Genomic DNA, 14,003 nt, shown 5'->3' on the forward strand with positions numbered 1-14,003 from the left:
CCAAGAGCTAATTAACCATAACCAAATGGAACCTCACGACCTGATTTATTGACAAAACATGTCGAATTAACAAGCAATAAGAAAAGAAGAAAGGGAATGAAACCTCATGACTAGTAGTAGCTACTCTTGTGGGTCCCACCCCAAAGGTCAGCCTCCAGCTTCCCTAATCAAGTCCACCATGGACTGATTGATTGATAAGCTCAACGCACACCAAGCTGTACCCTTCATATATACTCAGATTCCCCTCCCCCTTTCCTCCCGTTCCATCCCACTTTCCGCCTCACCTCGAGCGAAGCTGCAGCGCCACAGCAGGAAGAGCCAGGGAGATCCTCCGTCCCTCCGACCCATGGCCGACGAGTGGTGGAGCAGCACCTCTCACAGGAGCCATGGCGCGTCAGCGTGCTCGGCCGCGCCGCTCCCGGTCGTCACGGACCGGGTGGCCTGTGGCTGGGCTACCTCCCCCACCGCAGCCGCCGAGTCGACGAGCTCCATAACCTTCCAGGACCCCTACAAGAGCTCCACGCATCAGCCTCTGTCTGATGCCGCCTCGTCGCTCGGCGATCCACACGTGGACTGGACGCAGGCCTTCTTGTAAGCTAGCTTCAATTCATCCATGATCCATGTGCCTTTTGGGATGTTAGCTTCACAGTGGAGGGTGGCTAAAGCATCCGATCTTGCATAAGTTTCAGGAGCGGGAGGAGCGATACCAGCTTCCAAGCCGTGCTGCAAGACGACATGGTTCGAGCACAGCCGGCGGCCGATGAAGCCCCAGCGATGAACAATCCATTAATCAGGGACATGAGCGCCGGCTTCTTGGTCGACCACGCGCAGCTAGCTCCGTCGCCGTACGGCACGGCGCCATCGCAGCAAGCTCTGTTCGACGGCACGGCGGGCCACAACATCTCGGTGTACGGAGACAGCCAGTCCTCGGTCAGCTACGACGCCACGGCGTCGATGCAGTTCTCCCAGCTGCTCAAGCCCTCGGCGCCGGCGTCTGGGCCGATGCAAGGCGCCGCCGCCGCGATGCAGTACTTGTCCGGCAGTTACCTGCCTTTCGGTGGCCCGCTGCAGTCGCAGCTTCTCTTGCAGGCCTTGCAGACGAAGCCCGGTATCCGCAGCTCCAACGCTAACCCTCTCACGGTGAAGGTAAGTTGTGCATGAGATGAGAGTCACACTCCTGATGAGTTCATACATAGCTATCTAGGGTTTCGCCAAGTCATGTCCTCAGTTTCTCTTGCACTCCGATTCCGGGTCCGTGCAGGACGCCTGCTCGCCGGCGGCGAGGAAAAGCGCCCCCGAGTCTCCTGCCGCGGCGAAAAGGCCGCGGATCGAGGCGCCATCGCCGCTGCCGACTTTTAAGGTGCGAGGCGTGATCCGAGTAGATTTCTCCTTTAATCTTTCAGCAGTTCGCCGTGTCTCTTTTTGTTCCTTTTGATGAATGACATTTCCGTGCGAGCATCGACGACGGATGATGGCCTTGGAGTCTGGATTGCTCAAAAAAATCATTTTAATTTCCTGCTCGCTTTTGCGCTGCAGGTGAGGAAAGAGAAGCTAGGGGACAGAATCACTGCGCTCCAGCAACTAGTCTCGCCTTTTGGAAAGGTATTAGTTCTTCCTGTTCTGTGTCAATTCCCTCTCGTTCCTCGCCGTTCCAGTTAACAGCTGCGAGAGCAAGCGATGCTAGAACTCTTCTTGGATAATGACCTAACGGATCATATCGTGGCTATGGTCATACTCTAGACTGATACCGCATCGGTTCTTCACGAGGCCATCGAATACATCAAATTCCTTCACGATCAAGTTTCTGTGAGTGCCCAAATAAAATGCCATTCCCTACCTTACGTGCTAGTATTACTCAACATTTTCGTTGCTTATTATATTCTCAAATTTTAGCTAATCCCTGTCATACCTTGCATATATGCTACCTCTGCAGTCACTGAGCTCTCCCTACTTGAAAAATGGGATCCCCTTGCAGAACGTCCAGCAGAAGGTAGTATCAACTAACTTGCTTCCAGTTCCTTCAAATTCTTTCACCAGTGCTTAGTACGCGTATTCCTCGATCGATTGCTGCGTATGTTATTGATAACATTTGTTTTGCTTCTCAACGAACTAGGGCTCCGAGGACGCCAAGGATAGCGGTGACACCAAGCAGGACCTGCGCAGCCGGGGCCTGTGCCTTGTCCCGGTGGCGAGCACGTACACGGTGGCGGCCGAGACGGTGCCGGAGTTCTGGCACCCTACATTCGGAGGAACATTCCGGTAGAGATACAGCTAGTGTAGCCTGGGATACATCGGTACAGGCCGGGGTACGCGTGCTAACATCAACGTGTGCTTGTCCGGCCGTGAACTACGAACAGACGCACAGAGTACGTTGAAGCTAAAGGGAAGCAAAGCCATGTGTTTTTTTTATCAGACTAAGTATTGTACAAATGGTGGTAAACTAATTCTTAGCAGCAACCTGCTAGCCAGCCTGATACGAAAAGCAAGGGCTTATGATATCGCCCAAGCAATCGAAGGATGTTTTGAAAGGGAAAAAAAAGGGATGTGATAATAGGTACTGGCTGGTGGTCTACGACAGGCTAACGTAAGTGTGTATAACATGCTGGATCAGGTGCAAAAGAGAATAATGATGAATGAGGCAGCAGAGTACATGGGGCATCATCTATACTCATATATAGGCAAAACTTTGCAGGTGAATAATATAATGCATGGTCGCTATATATAATTAGCATTGTAGTATGAACAGGTTGGCGTTTTGGAAGGGAAAGTTGGGGCAGGTGCCAACATTTGAAAGGAAAAGCAGAATGGATTAGTGTGCAGATGGCTGACAACAGTCATGCTGGCAGCATGAACAATGATGTTAATCTCATCATATGCTCCTACCACTGAAAGTACGCGCCCAAAAGGGATAAGGACCAAATCAACGAGTTTACTTAATTTGTCTAGTATTTTTAAAGATGCACCCCCCCCCCAATTTCAGTTATTTTTAATTTTGTCTAGTACTATGTAGTATGTTCTGTCAACACATTTTAAAATACCAGTTGCAAAGACGATGGATTTGTAACTAATTCACCATCATTATTCAGGGATCACTGGTGCCAACGTTGGATCCAGTTCCCAGTGGCTGGCAAGCCGGCCTTCTGGTCTAGGACCGAAATTTCACTATATCTATGCTACTCAAACATAGCGAGATTTTTAAGAAAAGAACCAAACGTTTTATGCCAATCGCACCCTTGATCTCTAACACTATGTCATGTATTGTAAATTTGTGTATTGATGATATCGATATGTTTGGTATGCTTGATTTTTTTTGTTTGCTAACGCCATGCGATCTACTCTCTCTGTTTTTATTTACATATCGTATTAAATTTATCCTAAGTTAAACTTGGCCAACTTTGACTAAATTTATAGAAAAAATAATAACATTTACAATACCAAATTTGTTTCATTGAATTCACCAGGAAGTATACATTGATAGTGCATATGTTGAATAGTATAGTTGTTGCTATATTTTTCTACAGACTTGATCAAAGTTAGCTAACTTTAACTTACGACAAAGCTAATACGATATGTAAATAAAAATGGAGGAAGTATATAACTAGAACAGCCCCTCGTGGAACAGATGTGTGTTAGATGAAATTATCCATTACCTGTTATTGTTTATACCTATACACACACACACACACAGACACACTGATTTGATATATAGATCTTAATCAAGATGGGATGCCGATGCTATGACTACAATGTGATGTTATTACATACGGTATAATACATTTATTGGTGGGAAAATTATATTAGAGAGTAGATTAATCAAATATCCAATCATGATTGCAACATTTTCATAATAAAATAAATTAGTTGGGCACTTAAATATACACGCGCACACTACTCATCACACGTATAAATAGCTTACGAAAAACTGAAGCGGTGGAGCTAGCGATCGATGAAGTTATTATAGTCATCTTGATGTCAAAGGGGCACCTCACCATAGGTGGATATTATTGGAGTTGTGAGCTGTTTTTTTTTTATGATGTGGTACCGTACGGTGTCATTATCGCGCCATTTGCCAATGCAATTTTGCCGTTTTGTGTTTCAAGCTGGGGGCATAGTAAGTGTAATCCTTCCGTACAATAACCTAGCTAGCTCTGTCAACTACAAATGCAAGAACTTGTTCAGCTAGTCCCGAAAAATGCTTGCACGCCGCAGCAGTGGGTAATAACCTCCATAGCTAGCTACTGTTAGTTCCGGCTTTTCGCCGAGTCCTCCTTTCTATGAGAAACCCTGAATACCAGCTAGCGCACATGTGATGAAGTGGGGGCCTCCCTGTTCAGGTGATGGTCGGCCGGATCCAAGCTCTCAGCTCTGGCCGCCCCTGCAGGGCGCCTGCTGCGGCGTCGGCGGAAGGCAAAGCGACCTTGCCTTTTGCTGCAAAAGGGCCGTCCATGGTGCGCGCGTGCACGCGCCAGGACGCCGGGAACGGCGTGGCCACCCTCCCTCCCGCCGGCCGGTAGCCCATCCATCCACCACACATGCAGCAAACCTCCGAGCTTGTCCATGGAGTTGCGCTTGCTTCAGTGCTTCGCCGCGCCCGGCCCGTCGAGCTCGGGCGGTCTACGTGGCAGAATCTAGTTAGATTAAGCTGCCGCCGCCGCCTTGATCACGTACTTAGTGCGTAAACGCATTATTAGCGAGTGCGTCGTGTGGAAGAGGGCCAAAACGGAGCCACGCCCGCAAGCAGCACTCAAGTACATCTAGTCTAGTCATCTAGAGCAGGATGGAGAGGCATTCCGGCGATCTCACCACAACGTCAGTGTGAGGTCACTGTCACTTCGATGTGGTGGGCCGTGGCACAAGGAAATTGAAGCCCAACTAGATTTCTGCCAGAGACCGGCACAAGCCCAGCAAAATTTTGGACTGCCTACCAGCAGGCCTCCTAGTAGCTTTTGACAGCCCGGATCCATAAACCTCGAAATGCTACGCAAGCAGGCTGGGCTTGGCAGAGCGGTTTTCTGACTGCAAAAAGGCGAGATTTGTTGTTCGGCCCGGAAGGAAACGCTCATGTCCCTAAACATCCACTATTCTATTCATTTCCGTCGTTCTGAGCATTTCGATTGGAGAACGGTGGCATCTGACAAGAGGCGCAGGACATTACGGATCAACAAGATGGAAGCCATTTACTTCAGCAATGATCGATATTTATGCGACGAGAAACACAACAGTTCAACTCCAGATTACAACCAAGTCACCAGAGCAAGAAAACCATATCACACGGCAGGACGTGCCCACAGAGGCACACAGCATCCAGGCACTACGAGAGAACAGACCAAGCTATTGACGGTATGGTGGAGCTGTAAATGTTTTAAATTGTTGATTAGGTATGAGCCAAAGATCAGAGCCATCAAGCAGACCCCTTGAGCTTCTTCGCGATGCCTGCGAAGTACTTCCCCTGGTGGAAGGCGTGCTCCAGCTCCACTTCACTCGGCCACCTCGAGCCGTCAGCAGCGAAAGTGCCGGCGCCGTAGGGGCTGCCACCCTGAACCTGGTCCATGCCAAACAGCTTGGCGCCGAAGGTGTAGCCCACCGGCACAAACACCATGCCGTGGTGAGTCAGCTGGGTAATCGCTGTCAACCTGAAAGGAGTAGCCGGCAAAAGTTTGGTCACACGATAACCCATGATCTTTGGATGTCAAATCTGGCCCTCGTCTAAAACCGTGGAATGGTACTTACGGTGTGGTCTCTTGGCCACCTCCCTGGGTTCCGGTGCTGAAGAAGATGCCAGCGGGCTTGCCAGCGAGGCTCTGCTCCCTCCACAGGCCACCAGTGGCGTCGAAGAACGCCTTCATTTGCGCTGCCATCATGCCAAACCTCGTCGGGAACCCGAAGAGGATTCCATCAGCCTCAGCAAGCTCTTGCGGTGTGATAACTGGCACATCAGGTTTAGGGGGTGCGCCCATCTTTCCGAGCGCTTCCTCAGGGAGAGTTTCAGGGACCTTTCAGGTAATAAGTTGGGACAATAACGGGACAGAGGTATCAGCAATTCTTGTCCAAATTTGCATTCATGAACTGTGTGCAATACCTATTGATGATCAGGGGTTACCTGCCATATTTTGGCCTCAACACCTTCAACAGACGAGGCACCTTTCTTGATCTCTTCAGCTAGTTTACCAACATGTCCATACGTGGAATAGTACCTGATGGATAATAATTGATAAATTGTTTAACAAGTTCTGCTCCAAGTACCCAAGTAGCAAAATATGTTAGTAGTTTTTTTTCTGAGTTCCAACTGACATGATTAATAACGTTGCTCTCCATTTTGCCACCAGAACCTATATGTAACTAATTTATGTTTCATACTACTTAAAATTTAGGGCAGTGCATATGCTCTGGTTTCCTTTTGAACAAAGCCAATGTTCTGACAATCATACTTCATACTGACACATCATTCAACTACTCAGTAAAGCACTCTGTTTCGTTGCCTTTGTCTTTAAGTGATGAACCTACAAAGAAGAGCATCAGATATGCACAGCTAAACGAGAGTTCAAAAAGCATTAGTTTCATGATAACAAAACTGTTTATTTCAAAAGAAAAAAAAAACAAAACTGTCATACTAACTTCTTAGCTACCCATATCACTTTCAGCTTTATTTTCTTCTAGAAAAGATGGCCTGCACGGGGCGGCCCACAAAAAAGTATATCACAAGCAAGAATCTTGGAGAAGCCCTGCTTCTAGAAATTTATACAAATGTTGCTAAGCTTTTGTATAGGTGCAGCTGTGTGTGCATTTAATTTATCCAAGTGTTTCAGGTCCGCTGAACTTATATTTTTGTAGTTAGAAAGCCCGATGTAGAAGACCAGTGAATCATAAATGTTACTCAAAGCTTTCATAACTGCTAGTTGCCTGCTTGACTATTTGATTAACTCAACAGAACAAACAGAGACATGACATAGGCAAAAAGAATCTGTCTTGCTAGAGCAAATAATTTGGTAATAAAAAGTGTGGTTCATTAATCAAACACTTAAAGGTTAATTCAACATTTATTTTGGTGTACTCTAATGTGACATATGGCTTGTACTATTCATGTTAAAGTCCACCGTGCAACTACAACTCTCTTGAAAGGAAATAAAACAAATGTTGGCTTTTTATTTTGTCTTCGATGTTAAGAATATTTTTTTAACAAAGAATCACCTTGATGGTTAGAGACATTGATAAAAAAAAAGATCCAAATGGTTGGTGAAGCACTTGGAAGCAGCAGGAGCTAGCACATACGAATGCGCCATTTAACGGTAACAGCGACTTTGTGGTAGGGAACCCACATCAAAAAAAAGGAGGGCACCCACCCTCTCAAAAGAAAAGGGTGCATCCACGTAAATCGCATTTTGTAAAGAGAAAGGTAGAGCCATTTCGTTTGATCTGTCATAAAAAAGGTTGCAAATAAACACAAAGGAGGCGGCACCCAAGCTTAGTCACAACATTTATATGCATATAGATCGGAACATAGAAATTCAAACCTTAGCTTAAGGTAAGGCTAGAATTTTGTATATTTTAGTTGCCACTCTACAATGTCAATTTTTAAGAAACACAAAAGTACAAATGGATCACCCAGTTAGTGGCCTAAACATACCTAGCAGCACATCGATAATGATTTTTGAAAAAAGAGATGTGGAATGAGATCTGCGCATCTTTAATAGTCGATGGTGAAGAGCAAAGTTGATCTTGAAGTTGGTTGAGATGCCCTGAAACATTTTTCTTTTTGGTGATCCTATTAAAGTGAGTTATCCAGATGCATCAAAGCTACAGATCAGGACTTGAGGTGCTAATCTAGTAATTGCACTAATTTCTTTTCCCAGCCAATCAGCAAGGCTGACAAAATTGGACCTCGGCCGCACAAGTGTGCATAGAAAAGCAAGAAAGCATGGGCACAATTAGCGCCGGAGCCCACCATTATTTGGCCCCATTAAGGAGGCATCAATTCCGTCAAGGACGAAACCTACCATCATGATTGAGACCCTGAGTCCCTGTACCTGAAAATAGACACTGGAGCACGATCTACCTCCGACTTCTTCGCTAAGGCTAGTATACTCATCAGTGTGTTCCGACTGGAATCAATTCAACCTCGTTTATGGATTTTATCTCTAACAAATTGGTCGGATATTTTTTTAAAGACCAAAGCGGTTGGAATTGGAGGCATGCTACATCTGTATTCCCAAAATTGACAATTTCTCTCGAGAATTCATCTCTTAATACTAGACTCGGAAAATTTGTACGCGATTCGATCATAATCTTATACCCTAGGAATCAAGACAAGACTACGGCGGCGCTGGACAAGTCTTAAGACGCAGAGATACAATCAGAAATCTGAAATCGGGATGCCTTTTTCTCTCAGGAAAAGGGAGAAGTTCTAGGGAGCGGACGTCGGAAACCACAGAAATAACCGAGTAATTCCAAGAAATTAAAGGGGAGGCGTTGATGCTTACACGACGTAGACCTTGACCGCCATTGGAGAGGGGTCGGAGCTCCTGGGACCGGATGGAGATCTGGGGAACTCCTGCGGCGCGCGGGCGGGGGAAGAGCAGGGGTTGTGTGGAGTGAAATCGGCGCTCCCGGTGTCAGTTTCGGGGCAGTGGAGAGAGAGTATATATAGGCAGTGATGGGATTGATGGCGTGCTGCTGCTCTGGTTTGACCTCCAAATGGCAGTCAAGACTCCCTTCTTCTTTTTTCTTTTTACCAATTTGCTTGCCCCGTTTCTTCGCCGTTTCACCCTCTCCTCGTCGACGCGAGATTTTTCGAGCTGGTGTTTGTGTCCAGTGTGCTGGTCTTTTCCTGCTTGTTTCAAATGGATCTCGTCTTTTATTTCAAAAAATGGATCTCGTCGATCTGGTTCGGCACTTGGACTCTAAATGCGGGGTTTATATCTCACAGAAGACAAAAATGCCAAATTTCACGTCAGTGGGGGTTCAGACTATGATTTTTGACTTCTGGCTGTCGGCACTTGTTCTAAGAGATTCTACACACACTTCATTTTTTGACTGAAACTATACACGCTTTGTTCTTTTTTTTTGAAACGGATATACACGCTTTGTTCATACATACACGTAGCCATACTGATATAGCCATGGCATGGAATTAATAAGCAGAAATTATATATGCCCTGAGATGTTTTTGTTGGAAATAAAAAATAAGACACACTACTGAAAAAACAGTTTTTAAAGGCGGTAAAAACCTATTTGTAGGGGCGGGTACAGTACCCGCTTCTACTTCTCGTAGCTACAAATGCTGTCTGCAGGGGCGGATAACGTACCCACCCGTGAAAACTGCACGGGTGGGTCAGAGGGTGACCCGCCCCTGCAGATCAAATAAAAAAATTGCCGGCAGCTGCGCTCCCCCACGCTAGCAAACGCTGCTGCTCCCCGCGCCGACTCGAGGCGTACCGCTAGAGATGGAGAGCATCGCCGCCGCTGCCGCTCGTGCGCTTGCCGCCAGAATCCGCCCATGCGCTCGATTGCCAACGAATCCATTCGCGCGCTTGCTGCCGCCGGATCGGGCCGCCGCTGCCACATCCACCTCCCTCTCCCGCGCCGGGCCGCCACTGCTTCCACGTGCCGCGCCGAGCCGCAACTCCTCCGCTGTTACGGCAGCTCCGCGCGCCGCGCAGGCGCCCCCGTCGGTTGTCCCGCGCATTGTTGTACCCCTCGCGCCGCACAGCCCTCCTAGCCCCGCAGCGGTCCCTCTCCCGCCGTCGTGGCTCCGGGTGGAGGGAGAGAGAAGGGGAGGTGGCGGCGAGGGAGGAGCGGCTTGATCCGCGCCGTCGCAGCCCCCCTTGAGCTGCCGTGACTCCGCTAGGCGAGAGAGAGAAGGCCGGTGGGGGAGGGAGAGGAGGGGAAGGGCGGCGAGGGAGGGAGAGGAGGAAAAGAAGGGAGGGTGGCGGGGGAGAGAAGGGAGGGGGATGCGGCGAGAGAGGAGTGGATCGAGAGAGGAATGGATGGGATCGGAGGGAGAGAGAAGGAAGGAGGCGGGTTGTGTAGAGGCCACAGTGGCGCGCGATTGGTGGAGGGTGAGGGGGCGCGGATCGATGGCCTGCGATTGGGGAGTGAGCGGGGATGGCTCAAATTTTAGGAGCGGGTGATGCCATCATCTGTCCCTAGAAATTAATTTCTAAGGGTGAGTGATGCCACCACCCGCTCCTAAAAATATTTTTCTACTTTATTCCAAAATTTTGTTTAAATCTTTACATATAGCAAAATAAATAAAAAAGTGAAACTTCTACACAATGGTTATTGTGAAATGTAGGGAAAAAAATATGCTAAGTATATTTCAGTGTATATAAAGGTTAAGATAGTGGAAACCTCAAAGTATGATTTGAGTTGTATGAGATACTATATAGTCATAGCTATTAGATAAATTATAATAATTTTTTACACTATTAGATGTTGTTAAATGAAAAGTTATCAACTATAAAATTGTTGGTCTAGGCAATCTCTACAATTTTATTATAAAGTTTGACTTCATCCGAGATCATATGAAAAATTTATGATTTTTTTTCATAGAACTATTCGTAGGGGGCGGGTGACGCCATCACCCGCCCCTATAAAGGTGTTTGACGTCATCACTCGCCCATAAAAATATTTTTCAATTTTATTCCAAAAATTTATTTAAATCTTTCCATATAGCAAAACAAATAAAAAAAGAGAAAGTTATATAGTATGGTTATTGTGAACTATAGATAAAAAATATATAAAATATATTTTAGTGTATATAAAAGGTTAAGATTGTTGAAACTTCAAAGTATAAAGATACTATATAGTCGTAGCCATACGTAGGTTCATAATAATTTTTTGAACTATTAAAATGATCTTAAATAAAAAAAATGTAAACTATAAAGTTTTAAATCTCGTTATTCTCTACAATTTTGATATAAAGTTTGACTTCATCCAAGATCATATGAATAAGTTATAAACTTTTTTATGTGGAACCGGGTGATGCCACGACCTGCCTCTGAAAATGATGCCTATTTGTAGGGGCAAGTGATGGCGTAACCCGCAACATTTCTAGGGGCGGGTCGGATGCTACGGTACCCCCGCTCCATTTGTAGGAGCGGGATTGCTATAAATCGTAAAAAAGAGACCTTGCTACAAATTATTTTTGTAGCAGTGACACTAAGAACAAAATCCATCACCACCAATCTTTAGGGAACAGGTTTAAAATATAATCGACAAAATTAACTAACTGCTATCTTTGTTTTTTTAAGCATGGATAGATTCACAGTCAGTAAGAAATAAATGGGCAGCTTTTTCAAAAAAAGAAGAAATAAAGGGGGCAGAACATGTCAAATGTGGCATGGATGAACAACTGAAGCCACCTTTAGGCACCTTCCGGCCGCTGCCAACCCTAAGCATAAAAAAGACCGTGAATTCAAGTCAAAAAGATTTGGCACAGTGGACCTTGTTAGCTGGTTGCCATTTTGCTCGGCCTTGTCCTGCATTGTGCATGCCACCGGCCGTAGTATGCAATCGCGGAGTCCTCGGCGTGCGTATGGCACAGCAACGCATGACGACTTGGGCGTTCGTTGTACGTAGCAGACGGCTGGTCATTCATTCGTATCCAGCACGAGAGGGTAGCAGCCAGACCAATGGACCATTGCCGCGATAGTCTCCCCTGTCACTGTCTCGTACTTGAAATTTCGTGAACGTGTGTGGTCTAAAGAGTGACATGCATCGCTAAGTTAGACCGGGAAGAGTATTTGACGGGTATTATTTAGTCATTTTTATAAATTCTCCGAGTTGGAATTCATGAATTTCTTTTGTGGATATTATGGCTGCAGACTTAGTCTCGCTGATGAAGATTAAACAAACCATGCGAATTCTGTCATATGCTCTTACGTCTATTAAATTCAAGCATAATTACTGGATTTCCCTGAATTACACATGGGCAAAAAAAACTGTGTCCAGAACTAGAGATCCAAATCATCCGACCCAACATCCTGTTGCCCATTTCAATTACAGAGCTGATGCAAAAAAAAAGAACCTGTCTCCTAGTCTGAATAAACGGAGGAAGTCAACGGATGACAACCCCATGCACGCCAGCCAGCAACCAGCGTATAGGACGACAGGCGAAGATGCATTGAACCAGGACGTGCTGCTGCCTCCAGAGATAATGAACACTGCTACTATGAATCTAGTATATTATTGGCGGATCCAGGTCCGCACGTGGTTGGAGTTGGTGAGAACCGGTGGCCCCGTTTGGCACGGCTCCTCTTCCAGCTCCAGCTTATAGCAAGAGAATCCGGAGGAACCATATTTTGCAGCTTCATCAGTTCTCGCTGTATCAATAAAAAAATGGCTCCGGCTCCATAAACCTTCAATGCTGGAACTATTTGAAAAACTACTCTTTACTGAGAGCTGCTGAACGAGCTGGTGGTGGAGCCATACAAAAAGCACCTGAGAACGCGATGGATCCAGGAAAACCCCGGCCCCTCCTCCGGCACGTCGCCCGGATCGCTCGTTCTGGCAGTTGGCCCGAGGCTTCCAGCTCGCCGGGCGTCACCGGAGAAGAATTCAGATCTGGCAGCTGTACTGAACATGGCCGGATGATTCTTTAGAGGATAGGATACGCAGGCATCTAGCTGCGGATGGTGCAGGCAACGACGGTGTGTAGCCACCGGCACCCCTCGTTGGCGGATTCCCCAGATGGGCCGGCGAATCAAACCCGCGTATCGAGCCTTGCAGATGACGCGAGCACAGCGGCAGCCTGACGACGGTGCGGCCGCCTGGCCCGCGCCGGGCATCCGGCGGAGCAGCAGACGGCATCTATCTATCGCCATCTTTCTATCTTTGTTTGGGCCCAACCGCCAAGCCTGGCCGTGTCATGATCCAAGATCCATCGAGCCGCTGCTGCACACAGCAAGCTCGAGCACGCAATGCACGATCCGCACAGCCCTGCTCGGTTCCGCTGCTCTCTCCTTCACCATCCGCGTCCTCGAGGTGGCCGGTGGCCCTGCCTGGACCACGCCGTACGACGAGCCTGGTCGGCCGGCCGGCGTCGCCTTGCCCGCGCTATAAATGCCCGATCGGACACCGATCGATCGCGCCACTTGAGGAAAAGGATGTGTCGAGGCCAGCCTGCCTAGCCTGCGGTCTCGCTCGCAGAAGCAGAGGCAGAGGCAGTGCACCCGGTGACGTTGGGTGACGGGGAGAATACGTGCGCGGCCTGGGGCCCGGATCGGTCGCCGGACCCAACCCGCGCCATCGGCCTGCGTCGGCGTGACGGCGGGCGGAGGAGGGACGCCCGCGCATGGGCCGGTGGGATCCTGAATTCCTGACGCGTGCGGTGCGGGGCGGGGGCGCGGGGCAGCGCGGATCGCGGGCTTTTTTCCTGCCGGGGCCGGGCTAGCTAGCGCGATCCAGAGAAAGGAGGGGGCGGCGCCGCGGCGCCCGGCGTCGGGTCAGGCGCCACGCAATGGCGTAGGGGCGTTTGATATTTAGATATCAATTAGAGAAATTAAATATAATTTAACTATAAAATTAATTGAATAAATGGAGACTAATTTATGAGACGAATGTATTAAGCTTAATTAATTCATTAGTATAGGTTTACAGTATCACAATATTATCAAATTATGAACTAATAGTCTTAATAAATTCGTCTCGCGAACGAGTATCGATTTATGCAATAAATTTTATAATTAATTTATATTTAATACTTCTAATTAATATCATACGATGGGAACTTATTTTAAGTCCCGAAACCAAACGTGACCTTAAGCTTCACGGCTGTCCCGCCGGAAATCATTCGGGGCACGCCGCACGCGGTTTCCCCCGCCTCTTTTGGTGTTCCTTTTTCCTTTGTTCGTTGACTCCCCCCTCGTGATCGTCCACCTGTATAGCTGAAGCTTTTGGGCAGCACTCGACCGTAGTTCGGCTTCGTTTAGAGCTGCAGTAATCGAATGTTTTGATAATTAGAGACGCAAAAGCTCCCAACTTCAAATATCCATCCGAAAAACTCA

General features: G+C 47.5%; 2 protein-coding genes across 3 annotated transcripts; one reads left to right on the forward strand and one right to left on the reverse strand.

Annotated features, from left to right (window-relative positions):
- Nucleotides 1-252: 252 nt before the first annotated feature.
- LOC112893949 (transcription factor bHLH110-like) lies at nucleotides 253-3,048 on the forward strand. Of its 2 annotated transcripts, none has more exons than XM_025961486.1 (7): nucleotides 253-591; nucleotides 684-1,146; nucleotides 1,262-1,360; nucleotides 1,537-1,602; nucleotides 1,741-1,806; nucleotides 1,934-1,990; nucleotides 2,114-3,048. In XM_025961486.1, exons 1-7 carry the CDS (start codon nucleotides 347-349, stop codon nucleotides 2,261-2,263), a joined length of 1,146 nt encoding a protein of 381 aa, XP_025817271.1. In that variant the 5' UTR covers nucleotides 253-346; the 3' UTR covers nucleotides 2,264-3,048. The 2 variants fall into 2 exon arrangements, with proteins under 2 accessions (XP_025817271.1, XP_025817273.1); XM_025961488.1 differs by having other exon boundaries at nucleotides 690-1,146.
- Nucleotides 3,049-5,167: 2,119 nt separating this feature from the next.
- LOC112894475 (NAD(P)H dehydrogenase (quinone) FQR1-like) lies at nucleotides 5,168-8,632 on the reverse strand. Its single transcript, XM_025962200.1, has 4 exons — nucleotides 8,478-8,632; nucleotides 6,101-6,194; nucleotides 5,731-5,993; nucleotides 5,168-5,633 (listed from the first exon to the last, which is right to left on the reverse strand). Exons 1-4 carry the CDS (start codon nucleotides 8,498-8,500, stop codon nucleotides 5,402-5,404), a joined length of 612 nt encoding a protein of 203 aa, XP_025817985.1. The 5' UTR covers nucleotides 8,501-8,632; the 3' UTR covers nucleotides 5,168-5,401.
- Nucleotides 8,633-14,003: the final 5,371 nt, after the last annotated feature.

This window comes from Panicum hallii, chromosome 5 (assembly GCF_002211085.1).
Source record: "Panicum hallii strain FIL2 chromosome 5, PHallii_v3.1, whole genome shotgun sequence".
NCBI classification, from domain to species: Eukaryota; Viridiplantae; Streptophyta; class Magnoliopsida; order Poales; family Poaceae; genus Panicum; species Panicum hallii.

Bases quoted from the DNA above. Each gene is read 5' to 3' on its own strand.
- LOC112894475 (XM_025962200.1), bottom strand. From the start codon at position 8,500: ATGGCGGTCAAGGTCTACGTCGT. The intron at 6,195-8,477 runs GTAAGCATCAAC...ATTATCCATCAG, and splicing joins GCGGTCAAGGTCTACGTCGT to GTACTATTCCACGTATGGAC. The intron at 5,634-5,730 runs GTAAGTACCATT...TACTCCTTTCAG, and splicing joins GGTGGCCAAGAGACCACACC to GTTGACAGCGATTACCCAGC.
- LOC112893949 (XM_025961486.1), top strand. From the start codon at position 347: ATGGCCGACGAGTGGTGGAGCAGCACCTCTCACAGGAGCCATGGCGCG. The intron at 1,147-1,261 runs GTAAGTTGTGCA...GGGTCCGTGCAG, and splicing joins CTAACCCTCTCACGGTGAAG to GACGCCTGCTCGCCGGCGGC. The intron at 1,991-2,113 runs GTAGTATCAACT...TCAACGAACTAG, and splicing joins TGCAGAACGTCCAGCAGAAG to GGCTCCGAGGACGCCAAGGA.